This window comes from Oryzias latipes, chromosome 9, assembly GCF_002234675.1.
Source record: "Oryzias latipes chromosome 9, ASM223467v1".
In the NCBI taxonomy this organism is placed as follows: domain Eukaryota; kingdom Metazoa; phylum Chordata; class Actinopteri; order Beloniformes; family Adrianichthyidae; genus Oryzias; species Oryzias latipes.
The window spans coordinates 6,849,127-6,867,415 of NC_019867.2; the positions used below are offsets into that span (position 1 = coordinate 6,849,127).

Consider the following 18,289-nt stretch of genomic DNA (forward strand, 5'->3'; position numbering starts at 1 on the left):
TTCTGGTGGTCTCCTTCTGTTTTGTTTTTTTTCCTGAGGTTTGCTCGAATTCCTTCACTACTCACTACATAGTGCACTTTATAGTGACGTTTGCCATTTTGTATTGCTGTCTGAATCAAGAATTCCACAATCGAGTGCCCTAGAAATTTACCAGAAGTCTCTGTAAAAAACCAGTGTGCTCACTAGGCAAATTTATAATGCATAGAGTTTAAACGATTTTTATGAAAAAAAAAATACATTTAATTTTTTTTTCTTTACGAGCCATCCACGTTTTCAGCATCAGAACACAGTATATTCCTAAATAGTCTAAGTAAAATGCTCACATTTATTAGGCTTTTTCTTTGTGAAATCAGTGATGTTTGAAAAAAAAAAGTTTGACCGAATTGTTTTTAAAATCCAGGGCACCAGATAGTTCCATACTGTATAGTTTTTTACTAGTTTGGGAGCAGGGAGGGAGTTCGGACATTATGGTAAATGGCGTATACTTATATAGCGCTTTCTACCTTCTTTCGAGGCCCAAAGCGCTTTACAGTCACAGTCCCATTCACCCATACACACACACACACATTCACACAGTGATGGTGGCTCCGCTGCCAAACACTGGCGCCAACCTCCCACCAGAGGCAAGGTGGGGTTCAGTGTCTTGTCCAAGGACACTTGGCGAGAATTGAACCTGCAATATTACGATCATGGGTCGACCGCCCTACCGCTTCACCACGGCCGCCCATTATAAGAGCTGGTCGATGCCAGATACGTACCAGTTGCACACCTGTAGCCTGTCTGCAATTATGTCTGTGAGGAGTTCAAGGTCCTCCATTACTATTTTTTTGTTTTGTTTATTTCTATCTCCCTTTACTAGCTCCGTAGAAAGCAATCAAAACAAGACTCTTAAATTTAGGTATTCCCTGATAAGTCTGCTGGACTATCCTGGTCTAACCTGAATTTTAATTAAAATCGTGACAATATGAACCATATTTTGCCTTAAGCATTTGATTCTCTGGACAGTTTACTCCTTTGCTGCAGTCCAAACACCACCTTGACTCATTTTAAATTATCGAACACAGTATAATTAGCGAAGCATCACTCAACAAATGACAGAATGTGAACAGCTGACTTTAAGAGCCGAGCAGGATTCCCACTGGGACGTCATTATCTCCATGCATTTGTGTGCTGGACTCAGCTAAACTGACTTTCTACCACACATCCTCAGATCTTCTAATGGTTGTGTTAACAGCCCCCTTAGAGTGGAGAGGCACTGTGTCAGGGAATCTGAGGCAGCACAGCAAGGACAGGCTGCAGGTAGACTCTAATTAGCATGTGCAAACTCAGGCAGTGTATGTGGGTGCTATTATGTCACAAGGAGACAAAAACCCTGTTACCTTCTCTCACTTCTTTTGCATGGACTGTCAGTTCATTTAGCTCTTAATAGGTGAGTGCATTTACGTGTTTATGCACACACATATTCGATATCTTTAAGTGCCTTCTAAACTTTGTCACTGCAGTTTGGTGTATGCAAGTTAGCTGTACATTCTGAGCACTTGTCGTGTAAAAAAGATTCTTTCTTGATTCCAGTGGGATACATATTTGTGGTATTTCTGATAATATTTTTTATAGCCTCGGGCATTAAATTGACAGACCAAAAAAACAGAAAAAATCCAACAGGAAGTGCAACTTCTGCATGCAGCAGCAATAAAGTTCTGCATCGATTGATGAGAAATGCAGCCGTTTCTCTAGCTTTGTAGGAGTTATTCACTTTATTACATATTTTGTTTACTTCTTATTCTTTGACATTACAAAACAAAGACTTCTCTAGGTTTTAAATGTCAGTGAAATGGGATATGCTTTAATTATCTTTAATTTTCTTTTCATGCTTGCCTGTTTTTGTGGACAAGCAAAGATTGATTTCATGAGTTCATATAAACAAATAAAAAACAATTTTTAGAAGGAATTTTATTAGTGTCAATCATTACTACCTTTGTTAAATTTGGCTTGCTTTGTAAAAATAAAAATAAAAACAGGGCCTCAGCCTCCTCTCTTCTTCGGGGCAGTTAGGAAAAATATAAAAATAGTGTAATTAGAGTTAGATCACTTAATTTTCAGAAGGTTTTTAAAAAAATTGAAGATTCAGAGCAACCATTCATGGATTGTTCTCATATGTGAATCGAGGGTTCACAAAGAGAGTCACTTTAACCCTTGTGTTATCCTATGGCAGGGGTCGGGAACCTATGGCTCGCGAGCCATGTATGGCTCTTTTGATGGTCACATGTGGCTCGCAGACAAATCTTTAATTATACTTTTTTTATCATTAGTCCAGTCCTTCTCGGGCGCGAAAAAAAAAAAAAAAAAAAAAAAAAAGAGGCGCGCAATAGTAGCGGTGCTTGGAGAGAAAAATCTGCGCCAGCGCTATCAGTTTACTATTATCTATAATTTCACAGAGTTTGTACCAACTGGAAACCTGTGAATTGCCATGCCTAAAAGTGCGCGCTCCCGTCTCTGAGAAAGAGCGCGCAGTTGCGGGGACGGGATGTGTGAGGGAGAAAGCAGGGGGGTGGGGCTGAGGTGTTGTGGGGACAGGCAGCAGGTGAATCGCGCAGGGATTGTAAAAACGTAAAACCCGCTGCCCGTCAGTCACTGCGGCGTGTGAGTGTGTGTTTGGCTCCCCGTCTGCATGTGAGCAGTCTTTGTCACATCTACAGAACATTCAGACCTAAGATCACGTTTAAAGTCTCAACGCCTGCGTGAAGCAGAAACTCACCACGTATCAACCAGACTAGACCATCAGCAAAACTACCACGAGAAATACTCATCATTTATCAGCAACAGCATAACCATGTTATTAAAAAGAATCCACAGACTTATTGTACTTTAAAAATGTTGAAATTACATCAAATGCACACATTCATTTGTATATTTAGTTTTAAACATATTGTCGCGGACTGAGTTGGATGGCTGTTGGGCCGCGTTATAAGTTCTGGAGTTCATTGACCGCATCAAGCAGAGATCTGATTGGCTCTCAGTTCTGTCGCTCAGCCTGTTGTTAGGTAGTTTGGACCAATGGGGTTCAGCTATGGGCCGAATAAGGGAAATGGGAGGGCTGGAGCGGGAGCAGGTGAATATAAAGTTGGTAGAAGCGCTCTCTCTCGTCTCGTGTCGACAGGAGAGATTAAGGAGTTGCTGAATTAATTTTACGGCGTTTGTTGTGGTCTACAGTAACCAGAATAAAGAACCTTAAAAGAGGTTAAGTCTCCGTGCCTCAGTGTGGGAAACTCTACATTATTGTATGGCTCTTTCGAAATTACATTTAAAAATATGTGGCGTTTATGGCTCTCTTGGCCAAAAAGGTTCCCGACCCCTGTCCTATGGGGTCAAGATGATTATTGACGTGTTCTCCCTACCATGACAAAGGTTTATCCACCTTTGTGGAGAGGAGTTCATGTAATCCATGGACACCAGTGAAGATCACAAATCATTGAAGAAAAAAGGTTCAGCGCAGTGTCTAGTGGGGTCTAGATGACCCAACTCCCAATGGTAAAAGTGTCTAGGATAATACAAGGGTTAAGAAAGAGAAGACACAGACTCATAGCACACTTGTCTGTGTTATAGTAGAACAGAAGGGTGCCATTCAGATCACCTTGGTAACCAGATGATGCTAACAATTGATAAAGCCATGCTGCTTCATCTTTTTCCTGTGCTGATGCTTCAACCTAAATCTGAAAAGAATTTCACCAGGTAAACTCAAAAGAATGAAATCTTGACAATCTAGACATCTCTGTTCTCCTAATCGAAAATCTTTGCATACAGGAATGTACAGGATTGATTCCGTTTTTATGGTAACATGAAATTAGTCTGGAGAGAAAATTCAGCAATTTAAAAGGACACATTGACACTGTCAGCGTTAGAAATAAGAGTTTTAATAGAAAGTCTACAACCTTTCCTCAATTATAAAAAAAAGAAAATCACAGCTTTTGCCCTGTGGGGTAGTCACAGTCATTGCTGAAAATATATGGAATAAAAGCTAAACTTTCCATTTCCTTCTCTTCAGCTGTGCTGGAATCAGTGTCACTCGAGAGAATCATCCCAGAATCTCCGCAGAGCAGTGAAGCCGGAGACACGTCTCCATGCCGCTCTCCGTCCACGCCGCGACACCTCCGCTACAGACAGCCAGGAGGTAAGACGGACAACACATGTGCTCGCATGGGTTCTTACTCGTGGTTCCATAGCAGTGCCAGAGGCGCTGGAGACGTGGGCACACCCATGCACACTGACAGGTGACTGTAGATCCAATGATCTTCCAATGAAGACTCTGATGCTGTAGTGAAGCCACCTAGCACGACATTAAAATAGCAGATTATGATGTAGTTGGTGAGTCTGTTAGTGCAATATTACGTTTGCCTGCGGTGTTTTTCTGTAAATAGACTCAGTTAGACAGAGGATTTAATGGAGTTAAACTGATTCTTTTCTTCAGTGTCTCCAGGTAAGCTGAAGAGGTAATCAATATTGGACTCCTATAAATTTCATTTTGCTTCAGGATAATATTTACTTAGTTAGCAAGGAAAGGGATGAAAAGAAATAGAAATAATACTGTTCAGGGCTTCTACTTCCTAATTCAATATTAAGAAAAAAGCACTTTAAAAAGTACTTTTATTTTTTGCCGCTTTAAAATGTTATATTAAGGGAAAAAAAGCAGAAACTTCCAATTATTTATATGTCAACAACCTTTAAAACAATTGTAAACACCATGTCAGTTTTTGCGCCCCAATTTGCTGAAATACTTTTCTATGTTATTATTATATTGTCTTAATTTTTTTATACCATAACATTCCTAATATTTTGACAACACAAATTTCTGACGATAGGGACTGTTTCAAAGAAAATTCTAAATCCACTAACAGCGACTAACATTTTATTTACAGCTGGAACCAGTGTAGTGTAAGAGACAAAAAGGATCTGTCTGAATTCAAAGTTTTGGAAGGGCGGATCCTAATTGAAGGAATGGAGGACCGCTGCTTCCTTTATTTGTTCCTTTAGGACACAATACACTAAACCCTCCTTTCTAAGAGAATACATCGAAACCCACAATTCTTTGCAGATTCAACACTAAAAGCAAGGAAATAATGTATTATTTACAATTAAACTGAAAAAACATCAAAGTTGAAACTTGAATAAAGCTTTCATGAATCGCCTCACTACTCCCCAACCCCTAAAAGACTATAGAGCAAGACTATCTAATGCCTTTAAAACTAATACAATTTGGACACATGCACACTATTTGTTTTTTTTTAAAACCAAATATGACATCAGTAATCAAAACCTAATAAATATAAAAATTTTACTAAAACTTTTTTATGAATCTACTGTGTTCTCCTGATGAAAACCTGAATGATTTATAAAAAATAAATTTACTTAAATGTTTTTTTTCTAATAACAGACTTTCAACAGCAATGCATTATGGTCTGAATTCGCCAATGTAGTGAGCATCAATTCATACTGATTTTTCACAGACATCTGGGAAGTTTCCAGGGCACTGGATTTGAGAATTGTAGATTTGAACAGCCCTAAAAAATGGTGAACAGCCTAAATACAGTACAAAAGTGCTCTAAGTAGTGAGGGAATTTGGACACATTGCTTGCGTTGTAATGCATCAGAGTTCTATAAATCTGTGTTTTTCAACCTTTATTTTAACCAATGCCCACTTTTTCCATGATGAAAATAATATTGACGAACTTGGCAGCTAGATGCATGGTTGCACAATGACCGACAACAGAGCTGAACACACTTTATTCTCTTGTTCAGTTTGAACCTATTCTGATTCTTGAATGCAGCGTTGGCGCGTGAAAGTTTTGCAGGACACATGAGCCTTTCACAGTCAGACTTTGTACATGCAGTTAAACTTAGAGTGCCATTTTATCTTTTTCTTTTCTCCATTTGCATATAACATTTACAAAATTAGCTAAATCCAGGATTCAAACTCCCAACCACTCAGTAAACAGCTGCTCAATTCACTGAACTACTACCACCCTTCACATGCATGAAGAATACAATTAAATGTTTTATCCATGTAGAATATCCTATTGTTGATTTTAATGCTGCATGTCTAAAAAAAACTAAATGTATTTGCTTTTTAATTTTGCACATTCTGAGATAATTTTCTTAAAGCGCCTTTTAGTTATGGAGTACAGGCTACAAGAGCAGCTGGACTGTCTCATGAACATTTCTTTCAGCCAGGGGCAGAAGTAGAGGGGGGCAGGAGGGACAGATGCCCCCCACCCCACATACAGCTTTAGTTATAGCACTTCAGCTAAAATAACTATTATTTTAATATGAATAACCCTAATAAAACAGTTTAAAACCAGTAGTTTGGATCCTTTCATTTTTAATGATCTTCCACTCTTCATTTCCAAAGTGTTCTACCCCCCTTCCTCCCTCTCTTTACATTTCATAAGAGTTTTCTAGAAACTGATTTTACAAAGTGAAGCACAAAAACACCTTAAATATTATACTTTTTGGGGTTAAATTAAGTAATGATTTGTCTTAATATTTTCACCGCTGTAGTTAATTGTTTTTGTATATACTAGAACTGAGCTTTACCCTAATTCACTTGTGGGATCATAGATGCAGCAAATCACATTAAAGAACTGCTATTGCTGATCATAATTATGTGTCTGTGCTTCTGCAGTCCAGTCTGGAGAGAATTCCCGCTGCTCAGTCTCTCCTGCCTCGGCTTTTGCTATTGCAACTGCAGCAGCGGGCCATGGTACCCCACCAGGTACACACGCTTATACACGCTTTCTGAACGCCTTTGAATAGAAGATATAATGTTAAAGTTGATTAAAAAAAATGTTATAGAAGCCTGAAGACAGATGGTACTAAAATGTGATTTTGACTTTTTTAATTTTGCTATAAAACAGATAATAACGTTTCTATTGATTACTGTTCTTTGGTTACAATTTAAGAAATTAAAATAAGAAATCTTTGGTTGGTTAAGTAATACTTGTCTAAGAATTCATAAAGTAGTTTAAAACCAGCACTATAAGCAGAAATCAACAATGTAAGAATACATGCATGCGCAAAATGAAGAAGAGTGTTACTGGTTTGAGGCTACATTTGATGTATAATAGTAAACTTTTACAATAAGATAATGAGTATTTATAAAATTGGTTACATATTTGCCCACATTTTATGTTTGAATCTGCAAATACTTTTCTCTCTATTCTGTCAGTATTAATAAAGCGCATTGTTGGAGTTTTTAAATTTTTTTTTTTTTAGATTTTGTAATACTGCAAATATTAGCCTTGTTGAAATACAGTGGCATTACTCAGGGGCGCAACTACCCAATTTCATAGGGGTATGGAGCATCATTATAACCCCCCCCCACACACACACACACACAACCACACACACATGCATGCACATTATAGAATGCCCCATGCACCCTTCCTCAATGACTACACACCCACACAGCACCTTTTTTGTGTTTAAATGTATAAATCTCATGTATTCTTATCTGATCTTGGATATGGCCCATCAGAACATTTTCTGGGCGATTTACAACCATGTATTGGTTGAAAGTGCACCTCTCTGTTGTTCTCCCTCTTCATCAGCTTCACTTCTCTGTTGTTCTCCCTCTTCATCATTCGCTGATCGTCTCTCTTTCTCTCTATCGTTATCATCATCATCCGAACCTCTCTCCTCGTTCTTCTCTGTTATGGCAGACTTGTCATGTATGCCTGCACTTATTTTCTCAAAAGGACACAGTGAACAAGTTTTTGTGGCTTCAATAGTTCAATTATTCCTTCCTGGAGTCATCACTGCTCTCTTTTATCTCAGATGCCATCATCAGCCGAATGTCTGTCTCCTTCACCTCTTGCCTCTGTTCTTCTCCACTCATTTGGTCAAGCAAGAATTTTTTTATGTTTTAAATAAAATAAACATCTTGCTAATGCACTTTTTTATTATTATTATTAAGAGTACTATTTAAAAATGATTGACTTGGTATCAACTGTCTTTGCCCTGACTGTCCACCCTAAGACCAACCTGTTTCTTTCCTCCGTCTGTCCTAATTCTTTCTCTCTCTCTTTCTGTTTTTTTCTCCATATTTAAAACTATATGATACAAACTCCGTGTTAGGAACATTTTAAAGAATTACTTTGACTAAACTATATGTTAAAAAAACAACATTTTCTTTATTTTAAATTATATTTTTGTTGGATATCAGTTGGTGAGATAACAGAATAGATTACTTTATTGTTGTCAAATATCTCCAAATGTTCAACTAAAATCCAAAGTGTCGTTCAGCCAAAATGATATTAAAAGCAATGGGCTGTAAACTAACAAGGCTGTAAACTAAATAGTCACTTAAAAAACAATAATTATCCAAACTTTCGACAATATAAAAAGAAACAAAAACACCATCTAACCCACGATAACACATACTTCTCCCTACTTCTTCAAATAGGAGCAGCTTTTATTAATATTTAGTACTGTTACAGTCATAGGATAAAAAGATTTTCCGTGTTTTGAAAAAATCTAGTTAAAGAAATTATTAATATCTGTCTGAAACAAAATCAGCACAAACAAGCTCCTTTAATTTTCTCATCAAAATTAGTGATTCTGTAAATCCTGGTGGGTACAGTTGCAAGACACTTGTGACCATTTTACTTGTGGCTTTAGCGAGCCTGAATGTTTACAAGCCTGTTTTTTAACACTGCTATCAAGTACCTGCTGTCTCTCAACCATTAAGAGAAACTTTTCTTCATTCCCACTGCACTTCCTGTTTTGAGCCCCCTATTGTTTTTTTCTTTTGCCTTTCCATCTTTAGCGCACTGTCATCAGATGACGACACGATTCAAATAAAAACTACCAACGGCCCTCTCCAGCGTGTTCTCGCTGATACGCGCTGGAGCGCGGTCTCTGTGTAACAAGACCCGAGTGAAGGAGGAGTGGTGGAGGCACCCAATTAGTTATGATGTGCTTCTGCTACTGATCATGTCATTTCTACATGCACAAACAGCTGTGAAATTAAAAAGTAGGGTCTATAGATAATTTTCCCAACTTTGGTTTGATGCCCTCTGTAGCCCGGCGCCCCCATGCGACGCATAAACTGGATACCCATTTTTTTGCACCCCTTGGCATTGCTGACCTTGATGCTGCCACAAATGCTGCCTATAAAACGCGTTCAGTCAGATGTTCTTTTTTTTTTAGTCTTGATGACGTGGCATATAAAGTTTTTTTCAAAATTAGTTCATCTTTTTTCCTCATAAAGAGTTTTTAACCTCATCAGAGAATTTTGTAGAATAATTGTAAAATTCCTACATGTTATGAAACCATAATCTATTAAGCTTTGTTGTATTGTTTGAATTGTCCTTGCAGTGTTCACTAACTCTGAGAGAACCTGTGATAAAGACTTCATCATCCGCAGAGCTGCAACCAACCGGGTTCTCAATGTGCTGCGCCACTGGGTCTCCAAGCACTCCCAGGTCTGTCTCCACCCACATGTGGGATTATGTTTCTCTGTCTGTGTTCTCATTAAAGCCGGTGATTGATGGGTTCGCTCTCTTAGAAATGCTAACAGCCACCGATGCCCAAACACACATGGGATATTATTCTCGTTTCCCCTTGGAAGTGAGTGTGTAATGAATTGAACACTCAAGTATTTACTTTGCTCCTGTCGTCAAAATATTTTAAGTATTTTTCTTCAATATACAAAAATTATACAAAAATACTAAAATGCATGAGTCTGTTGACACAAGTCAAACAGACCCATGTCTATGTTTGGAAGGACACAGCGTTCTACAACCGTCCTTTGAGCAAGAATCTAAAGGGAGATGAAGCTGAACACAACAAACTGTTAAGACGGAGACAGATTGTTCACCTGCAAATGTTTTCCCATAACCAACTGCAGAAGATAACAAATGCTCATTATAAAAAAAGCAGGGGATGTCAGAAACTTTATTTTATATTAACACAGATGCAGTGTTCAAAGAATCAATAACTGACGATAAATTAAAGAAGGATTAAAAAAAAATGGAAATGTCCTTTTGTCTGGTAAAATTAGTTAAAAGGAACAAAGGTTTGTTAAAGAATGACATACTAACACAACTTTCATGGAACGCTCCATAAAGTGCAAAATAAAGGTACACTGTTTTTAATGAAAGCATGAAATATTTCCTCAACCCTTGCTGGCGATCCTGGTCTGAATGGGCTCTTAGGCTACTAAGACAAGATATTTTCAAATTTGATTTACCAATTACCATATCATGATAGAACAGCAGAGTCTGTGTATTGGTTGTGGCTCTTGCCTCACAGGCAGAAGTTCCTGGTTCAAATCCCAGATGGATGGAGTTTGGATGTTCTCCAACAGGATTTTTGTTTGACACTCCATCTTCATCCCAAAGTTTGAAAAACATGCAGCTTAGGTTAAATGCTGACGCTAATTTGTCCCATCATGGTTCTGTGTCTGTATGTTTGGCTCTGCAATGGATTGGGTGTACCCCACCCTCACCCGTCAGTGGCTGGGAGAGGTTGCAACAACCCCATGACCACAAAAGGGATTACATGAGTTTAGAAAAGGGATAGATGGTTTATTATAATCATTTCCTATAATCCTTCTTTGTCTTTTATCATGATTTTAATTGTTTGTATTTGTGACTGCAACACTAGTGGACACGGCTGGTCTTTGTAACTGTAAATCAGAATGGATCAATTCCTTGCACCACCGTACTTTTAGAAACAACATCCTCACAGATGAGTGCCATAAGGCTTTACAAGTTTATTTGTTTTTGTGTGAAGGACTTTGAGATGAATGGGGAGCTGAAGATGTCAGTGATCTGTCTCCTGGAGGAGGTGCTCAGAGATCCAGACCTACTGCCTCAAGAGAGAAAAGCTACTGCCAACATACTAAGGTGAACATTATCTCCAGCAAGTCGTTTTCTTTTTCCAGTATTAAAGTTAAAAATTGGTTACTGTATTTTAATCAATAAATCACATAAATATCTGCTATTATCGTGCTTGTTAAAGTCAATATCAAGTAAATAGGTGACAGAAGAAGTGAGAAGAAATGTATTCCTTTATTTTTTGCAAATACATTTGTATTATTAATTAAAAAGAGATTTATTTCCATTAACAATGTTTGAATGACATTTTAATTAAGTAAGCAACAGTTAACTCTTTTTTAAAGTCCTGCTCTGATCATCTTTTGGTCTGTTTTTAAAGCCTTTCCAGTGCTCTTTTAATTATGAATACACTGTTTTTTGGCAAAATCAAAAGACCTGTGTGATTTTCTTGGACATAGTTTCTGTGGAGCGGCAGGAGAAGAATGGCCTCTGAGTTGTGGGCGGGAATGTTGGCATGGAGTTTTACCTGCCTTCATTTCCTATCATCCTTTTGTTTACAAGTTCCCCCGCTAGCTTACTGTCCCTCTCCCCCCCCAACCTAACTTCGCTGGTGTAACAAAAATGGCAAACTATATTAATCAGAATGGAGCAGATCAGGGAGCTTGTGGTCCGCCGACAGGAGCTCCTTCATCACTGCTACAAGCTTTTTTAACAGCATTTTTTTGCCGTCTGCTCTTGATTCATAACGATTTGAATAAAGAAATACTCAGAAACGTAATTTTAATCTTAATGTCCTCCATCGTGATAAAAATGCTACAAGAACATGTTGAGAACATGTTAAGTATGCTGGTATGTGTTATTGGTATGATGGGTACAGCAATGACTTTGTTTTGAACTTGTTTTAGCATGTGAAGCTTGTAAGGTAAATATTATTAATTAGTTTTAAGAATTTTGTAAAATAATCTTAGGTTTTTGTGAAAGTTGTAAAATCTATGTATTTTTTGCTTATGGACCCCAGGAAGACTAGCGACCACTTTTGGAGGCTAATGGGGTTCCAAATACAAATAAAATAAAAACAAATAAACAAGAACATGTTAAAAATAACAAAAACTCAATTCTCAGTGGAGTGGGTTTTATTGTTTAGCATTATGTTAAAACGTGCCTTAAACATTTGGCTACTTTAAAAAAAATCAATGAAAGTTTAATTGAAAAATAAACAGTGATTTATCTGTTTAAAGATGTTCCAATCTGTTCTTGTTCGTCAGTGCCCTTTCTCAAGATGAGCAGGAAGATGCCCAACTGAGGATAGAGGACATCTTACAGATGGTGAGATGATTTCAGAGTTTGAGGAACTAAAAATAACCAATTTTGCTCATTCTCTTTCTCGTAAATGAAACTTTTTACTCAAGTTTCGAATCCTCAAGCCTTACTTTTATGTACGGTAGCCTAAATTCTATCTCTCTGATATTTTTCAGCTCAAACACCTTTTGCAATTTGTCTTAGAATCATAAAAAAGTTATTTCCTTATCTAATTGGTCAGCTTTAAAATTGTCAGAGTGCAGCAAACAAAATCACATGTTGCTTTTGTGGGATGTGAAAAGCCTTTGTCAGTGCTCGCTGTCACATCCAGCAGACAGAGAGAGAGGGAAGAATACAGCCTCCCTGACTGTCACCCTCCAGGGGACAGTCCGCTGTCATCAGCTGTGTTCATCATAGCCACTTTCGTTGTTAGATATTTTTATCTCCATATTGTTTGCTCTTGTTTTGTGAACGTTGCCCTTGTTTGCATGTGAATGTTTTTGTGTGTGTGTTTAGGCGGATTGTTTGAAGGCGGAGTGTTTTGAGTCTCTCTCGGCGATGGAGCTGGCTGAGCAGATCACCCTGCTGGATCACATCGTCTTCAGGAGCATTCCCTATGAGTCAGTCTCCTTCTAAGCCCCTTGCATACAGTGAAGATGAACAAACTCACCTCTAAGCATGACAAGTTTTAAAAAATATGGTTATGAATTGAAACTCATATCATGTGCTTGGTGCTTAATGAGTTTTTTTGTTATTTCCATTTTTAAGAGAGTTCCTGGGTCAAGGCTGGATGAAGGTCGATAAAACCGATAGGACACCCTACATTATGAAAACCAGTCAACACTTCAACGATGTAACTTTTTCCCGATATTTCCTTACAACCCTCTTTTTCTGGTGTGCATCTTTCATCCCGTTCCTTACACGCCTTTTTTGCAGATGAGTAACCTGGTGGCATCACAGATAATGTCCCACACGGATGTGGGCTCCAGAGCCAGCTCCATTGAGAAATGGGTGGCTGTGGCAGACATCTGCCGCTGCCTTAACAACTACAACGGAGTGTTGGAGATCACGTCTGCTTTGAACCGCAGCGCCATCTACAGGCTGAAAAAGACTTGGGCAAAAGTGAGCAAACAGGTACAGAAACAGTCGTGTAGAGGTCTCTGTTTATGAAACCAACATCTTCATGTGCAAAAATAAAGCAGAGTCTTTGCAATCCCAAATCAGAACAAAATGATGAAAACATATTTTAGTTTTACAGTCCATTCTAAAAACATTAAAGGAGTGAAGATGTTACAATTTTGGGACGTTTGCTTTGTTTGTAGCAATTAAAGGCATTATTCCATTAAAGATACATTTTCTCTCCAATTCTGGATGCAAACACAAAAAAGTGTCAACACTGAAATTTGTGTGCCAAAATTTCTTTTACTTCCTGAGGTTGGTTAGATCCAAGAGAAAACCCAAGAGCTATTTATTTCAGAAGCTCTTTAGAAAACCAAGGAAAGCAGATGCAGTTCACCGAATAACTACTAGGGGCTTGTGGGAAAAGCAAGTCAACCCGAATATATTCCTTAGTTTAAATGTCCCATTTTTAAATTAAAAAAGAGATTTTCTAAATCTAAAGGTCAGACGGCACCTTCTGGTTTCTCTTTATTCTGGTTTGTCTTTATTTTATTTATTTATTTATTTATTTATTTATTTTCCACTGGTGTTAGTCTTTGTGTATTTTATTGCGCGGGGCTAATTTAATGTATCTTATTGTATTTTATTGCATTTGTTTTTGTTTTTATGTACAGCACCTTGAGCTGTCTTTGTTGTCATGAAAGGTGCTATATAAATAAAATTAATTTGAATTTGAATTCTATTCAACATAATTCAACAGAACAACTGCCAATGTTTATATAAATATTCATTTTTAAATTACTAAAAAAAATTCCTATCATCTAATGCTGTATTTGACATTACAATTGTGCATGGGGCGGCCGTGGTGCAGCGGTAGGGCGGTCGACCCATGATCGTAAGATTGCAGGTTCGATTCCCGCCTTGCACGCCCATGTGTCGAAGTGTCCTTGGGCAAGACACTGAACCCCACTTTGTCTCTGGTGGGAGGTTGGCGCCAGTGTTTGGCAGCGGAGCCGCCGCCAGTGCGTGAATGTGTGTGTGAATGTGTGTGTGCATGGGTGAATGGGACTGTGACTGTAAAGCACTTTGGGCCTTCGAAAGAAGGTAGAAAGCGCTATATAAGTATACGCCATTTACCATAAATGTTTTTGTTGTTTTTTGCATTTATTTGACACTTTCTCACTTTTTAATGACCTTTGTGGACATGTTCCAACAATTAGGCTCTATTTGCTCCCCTTTTATTTTCCATTTTTCAGAAAGGCCATATATTTTCAGAAATCATATTCTTCCAAGAAAGAGGTCAAGAGCTGGATTCAAATTTTCCCAACCTGAATAAACAAAAACTAAGGGTTTCTGACTAATCTTCAAACTTGAGCCTTTGTGAACTTATTCGCTAAGCATTAAATGCACAGACATTCCATAAAATTCTTTAATGTCACACTAAGTATTGTCGATTTATCAAAACTGTAATGTTTAGAAAATCATTTTATGTTACAGCCATAAAAATCAGCAGTTCTTCTATCCAAAACCCATTCTGTTTGTAAAAATTAGATTTTTTAAAATTGTTTTACAAGCACAGTGACTTGTTTTTCAAGCCTTGTTCTGCAGTAAAACTGATACAAAAATGTATTTCTCCTTTTTTCAAGACTAAAGCTCTGATGGACAAACTACAGAAAACTGTGTCCTCTGAGGGAAGATTTAAAAATCTGAGGGAGACCCTGAAAAAGTGAGATTATGTTTAAAAGTCCAAAAAAATACACACAGAACTGTTACAGAGATGTGAAACGTTTTTTTAAAAGATGTCATTTCCCAACATTTTTTCTCCAGCTGCAATCCTCCATGTGTGCCATACCTGGGAATGTATCTTACAGACTTGGCCTTCATTGAGGAAGGAACTCCAAATTTTACTGAGGAAGGTCTCGTTAACTTCTCCAAAATGAGGATGGTGGGCACAAAGAACGGTTAATGCAACAGACATCTTCTGTACAAATGTGCTTAATGATTGACAACATATTTTTTTCAGATATCCCACATCATCAGAGAGATCCGACAGTTCCAGCAGACACCTTACAGAATAGAGCACCAGGTTAAGGTACCTCCTGCCTTCTCCAAGAGAATTGGATATTGGGAATATGATATTAAAATGCTAAAAGATTCCACACTTTGTTGTCTGACATTATTTAGATTGCATCACATAAAGAAACAAGTGTTAACAAGAAACAATCTTCAATTGCAAGATGCACAGCAAACATTTTGTGAGCTATTTTACAACTATTCCCAGAGGTCTTTTATTATGATTAGGCCTTTTTAAGGCAACATTTAAAATACCTGAGTCATTTTCTAGGACGTAGTTTCCACAGAGCGGCAGTGCTTCATTAGAAATTGAGCTCAGAGTTGTGGGCAGGACCACTGGAATGGGGCAACCCCACCCCCTTTCCCCTCCCCACCCCTGAGAGCTCAGAGCCGGGAGCTTGTACAGGGATCTCAACATCACAAATTGGCTCTTTCAGACAGCGTTTTTTCATCTGCTACTGATTCACAACAACTTGATAAAGAAATACTGTACACTGAAATGCAATAATGATATACTGTATATCCTCCATCATCAGAAGAAATGCCACAAGATTGTATTAAAAAGACCAAAAACACCATTTTCATCAGAGTGGGTCTTTAAACAACATTATTAAGCCTATATTAAAGTCATTTTTGCCTCACAAAAATGTGTCAGTGTAAAACTTGGCTGTATTTCTCCTTTTCTTTATATTTTTGGTCCAGGTGACTCAGTATCTTTTGGATAAGACCCTGACCATGGATGAAGACACCCTCTATGATCTCTCTTTGAAGATAGAGCCCAGGCTGCCTGCCTGAGTCGCATCTGTTTATGGCCTGTGGCTGTCAGCCAAATCTGGACCCCTCTGGGGCGACACACCTGTGTGATCTCACATGTTGCATTGAGAGAAATGTTTTGTGAAGCAGGTCCGTATAAAAAGAGGTGCAGATGAAGAGAGGAAGGGCTGTGTGATGCAAAGAGTTTAGCGGGAAACTGAGGTAGCATTTAAAAAAAAGAATCCTTAGAAGGTTGTATTGATCGTCCTTGAGAGGAGCAAGACGAAAGCATGCTGACTGCATTGTATGAAGGTTTTGAGGAAACTACATGCTCATCATTCCTCAGTTCAGAGACCCATACTTATGACTTCCTCAGACTCAGCCTGAGAGTGCAGCAAAGAGTGAGAGCGGGAAGGGAGTGGATAAAACAGGAGATGTAGCATATACAGATAGATAGGTAGAGAGATGTCTGAGCTTGTGTTTCTGTACCCTTGTGTATTTTCTGTTGCCTGTTGCTTTTTCGCACCATGTCTTGAAGGGAAATGTGCAGTTCTTTGTATTGCAATGCTCATACAACTTGCATGAATTCAGCTGTTAAGTGTCTTGGCCTTTAACCTGACCCCCTACACTCAGCTTGGCATGCTTCACTCTGATGAAGGTGACTACACCACTATGCATCCTCAGTGGGCTGGGATACTGCCTTTTAGCCTTCAAAAAACAACATAAAAATAAAGAAAACTTTTACTTAAATCTGAATATTTCTGATATATGGTTATATAAAGATTTTCCCTTATTTTTGGTCACTCTTTCACTAAATCTTAATGGTGACCAGTTATTTTTCTATTGCATGTCCACAAGACTGACACAAAGGAAACATTTTGCCAGTGCCTTCCACAAAACATAGAAGTTCCTAAGCTTAAGAGATTTATTTAAAGCTACATTTCCCTTAAAAATCTGATTTAATTTTTCTCTTAGGAAGGTTATGTAAAGTTTTTAAGTTCCAATCAGAAAGCAGACATCTCCCTCTACTGTTTAGATTTGTCATGACATGCTTTTCCAAAGCTTCTGCAGCATTTCTGGGCAGCTTGATTGTTATGGCTTTTGTAAACGGTCAGCTGTTGCTGAGTTCAGGCTCATGTTTGTAGCTGGGACCTGATGAAAACCATAGACAGGAGCAGTGTTGCACTTTCTGAGAAGTAGCTGTGCTCTTCTGACAGTATGATCATCTTTTTTCATTCATTTCATCACACTGTATTTAAGTTACAAACACATGTTTTTTAAAACTTTTCTGTCAATATAAAATGTTTGCAGTTATTTTATTATTATTATTGTTAATATTATTATTATATTTTGGTATTTGTTTTGCATCCTTGGTTCTGGTATATAAGAAATTTTCAATTCCACACGTAAAAAGATGCCTTTTAAAGGTAAAAAAAATGTAGCATTTCATTCTTCTATATGAATGATATACTATAATAGTTGCATGCACATAACAGCTGCATGCTGTGAATGTCTGAAAGGACGTTCCTTCCTTCGTCTGCTCTCTATAAGAATATCGTCTATGTAACTGTAAAAAAAAGTATCAAATCTATTTGTTGAATCTGGCACGTTTGACTCTCCGTGTACTTCACATGTCAAATGTGCAAATGTGTTCTCAAATGAACTTCCTCTGTTATCAAAACTGTTTAAGGAATACATGATGTTCTGTTTGTGTTGTATGTCTGTAATATATATATATATATATATATATATATATATATATATATATATATATATATATATATATATATATATATCTGTATATATATATATATATATATATGTCTCCGGTGGGGCCCTGCGTTGGGTTCTCCCGGCGCGGCGGGGGGGCTGCTCTCCTGGTTGGGCTGGGGCGGCGCTCTCTCTCCCTCCGTGCTTCCCTGCTCTCTGGCTCTGGGGGCCTTGCGGCGGTCCTGCTGGCCCTGGCCTGGGTGGCGGGCTTGGTCGCCCGGGCGGCGGTTGTTCCCTGCCGGTTCCCGTGTGGCGTTGGGGGGATTCCGGCTGCCGCTGCTGCTGCGGTGGGGGTCTTGGGGTGGGGATGGCTGGGCACTCTCCCTCCTTCTTTCCACGTTCCACCATCCATTTTAGAAGAACATAAACACTCACCTGAGCACAGGTGTTAGCTCACCTTTGCACTTACAGTTTGCATGACTGAATGACTGAAATATTTCACA

General features: G+C 38.3%; 1 protein-coding gene across 3 annotated transcripts in view; it reads left to right on the forward strand.

Moving 5' to 3' along the window:
- rasgrf2 (Ras protein specific guanine nucleotide releasing factor 2) overlaps nt 1-17,747 on the forward strand; it is a 54,153-nt gene extending 36,406 nt beyond the window's left edge. For 2 of the 3 annotated variants that reach the window (XM_023958285.1, XM_023958288.1), the window contains 12 exons: nt 4,043-4,168; nt 6,677-6,766; nt 9,370-9,476; nt 10,789-10,901; nt 12,098-12,158; nt 12,648-12,751; nt 12,900-12,984; nt 13,068-13,265; nt 14,897-14,976; nt 15,078-15,195; nt 15,274-15,342; nt 16,026-17,747. In XM_023958285.1, coding sequence (XP_023814053.1) covers nt 4,043-4,168; nt 6,677-6,766; nt 9,370-9,476; nt 10,789-10,901; nt 12,098-12,158; nt 12,648-12,751; nt 12,900-12,984; nt 13,068-13,265; nt 14,897-14,976; nt 15,078-15,195; nt 15,274-15,342; nt 16,026-16,118 — 1,244 coding nt within the window. In that variant the 3' untranslated portion in view covers nt 16,119-17,747. The remainder of the gene's footprint in view (nt 1-4,042; nt 4,169-6,676; nt 6,767-9,369; nt 9,477-10,788; nt 10,902-12,097; nt 12,159-12,647; nt 12,752-12,899; nt 12,985-13,067; nt 13,266-14,896; nt 14,977-15,077; nt 15,196-15,273; nt 15,343-16,025) is intronic. The other variant, XM_023958287.1, reaches the window with a different exon arrangement.
- The last annotated feature ends 542 nt before the right edge of the window (nt 17,748-18,289 follow it).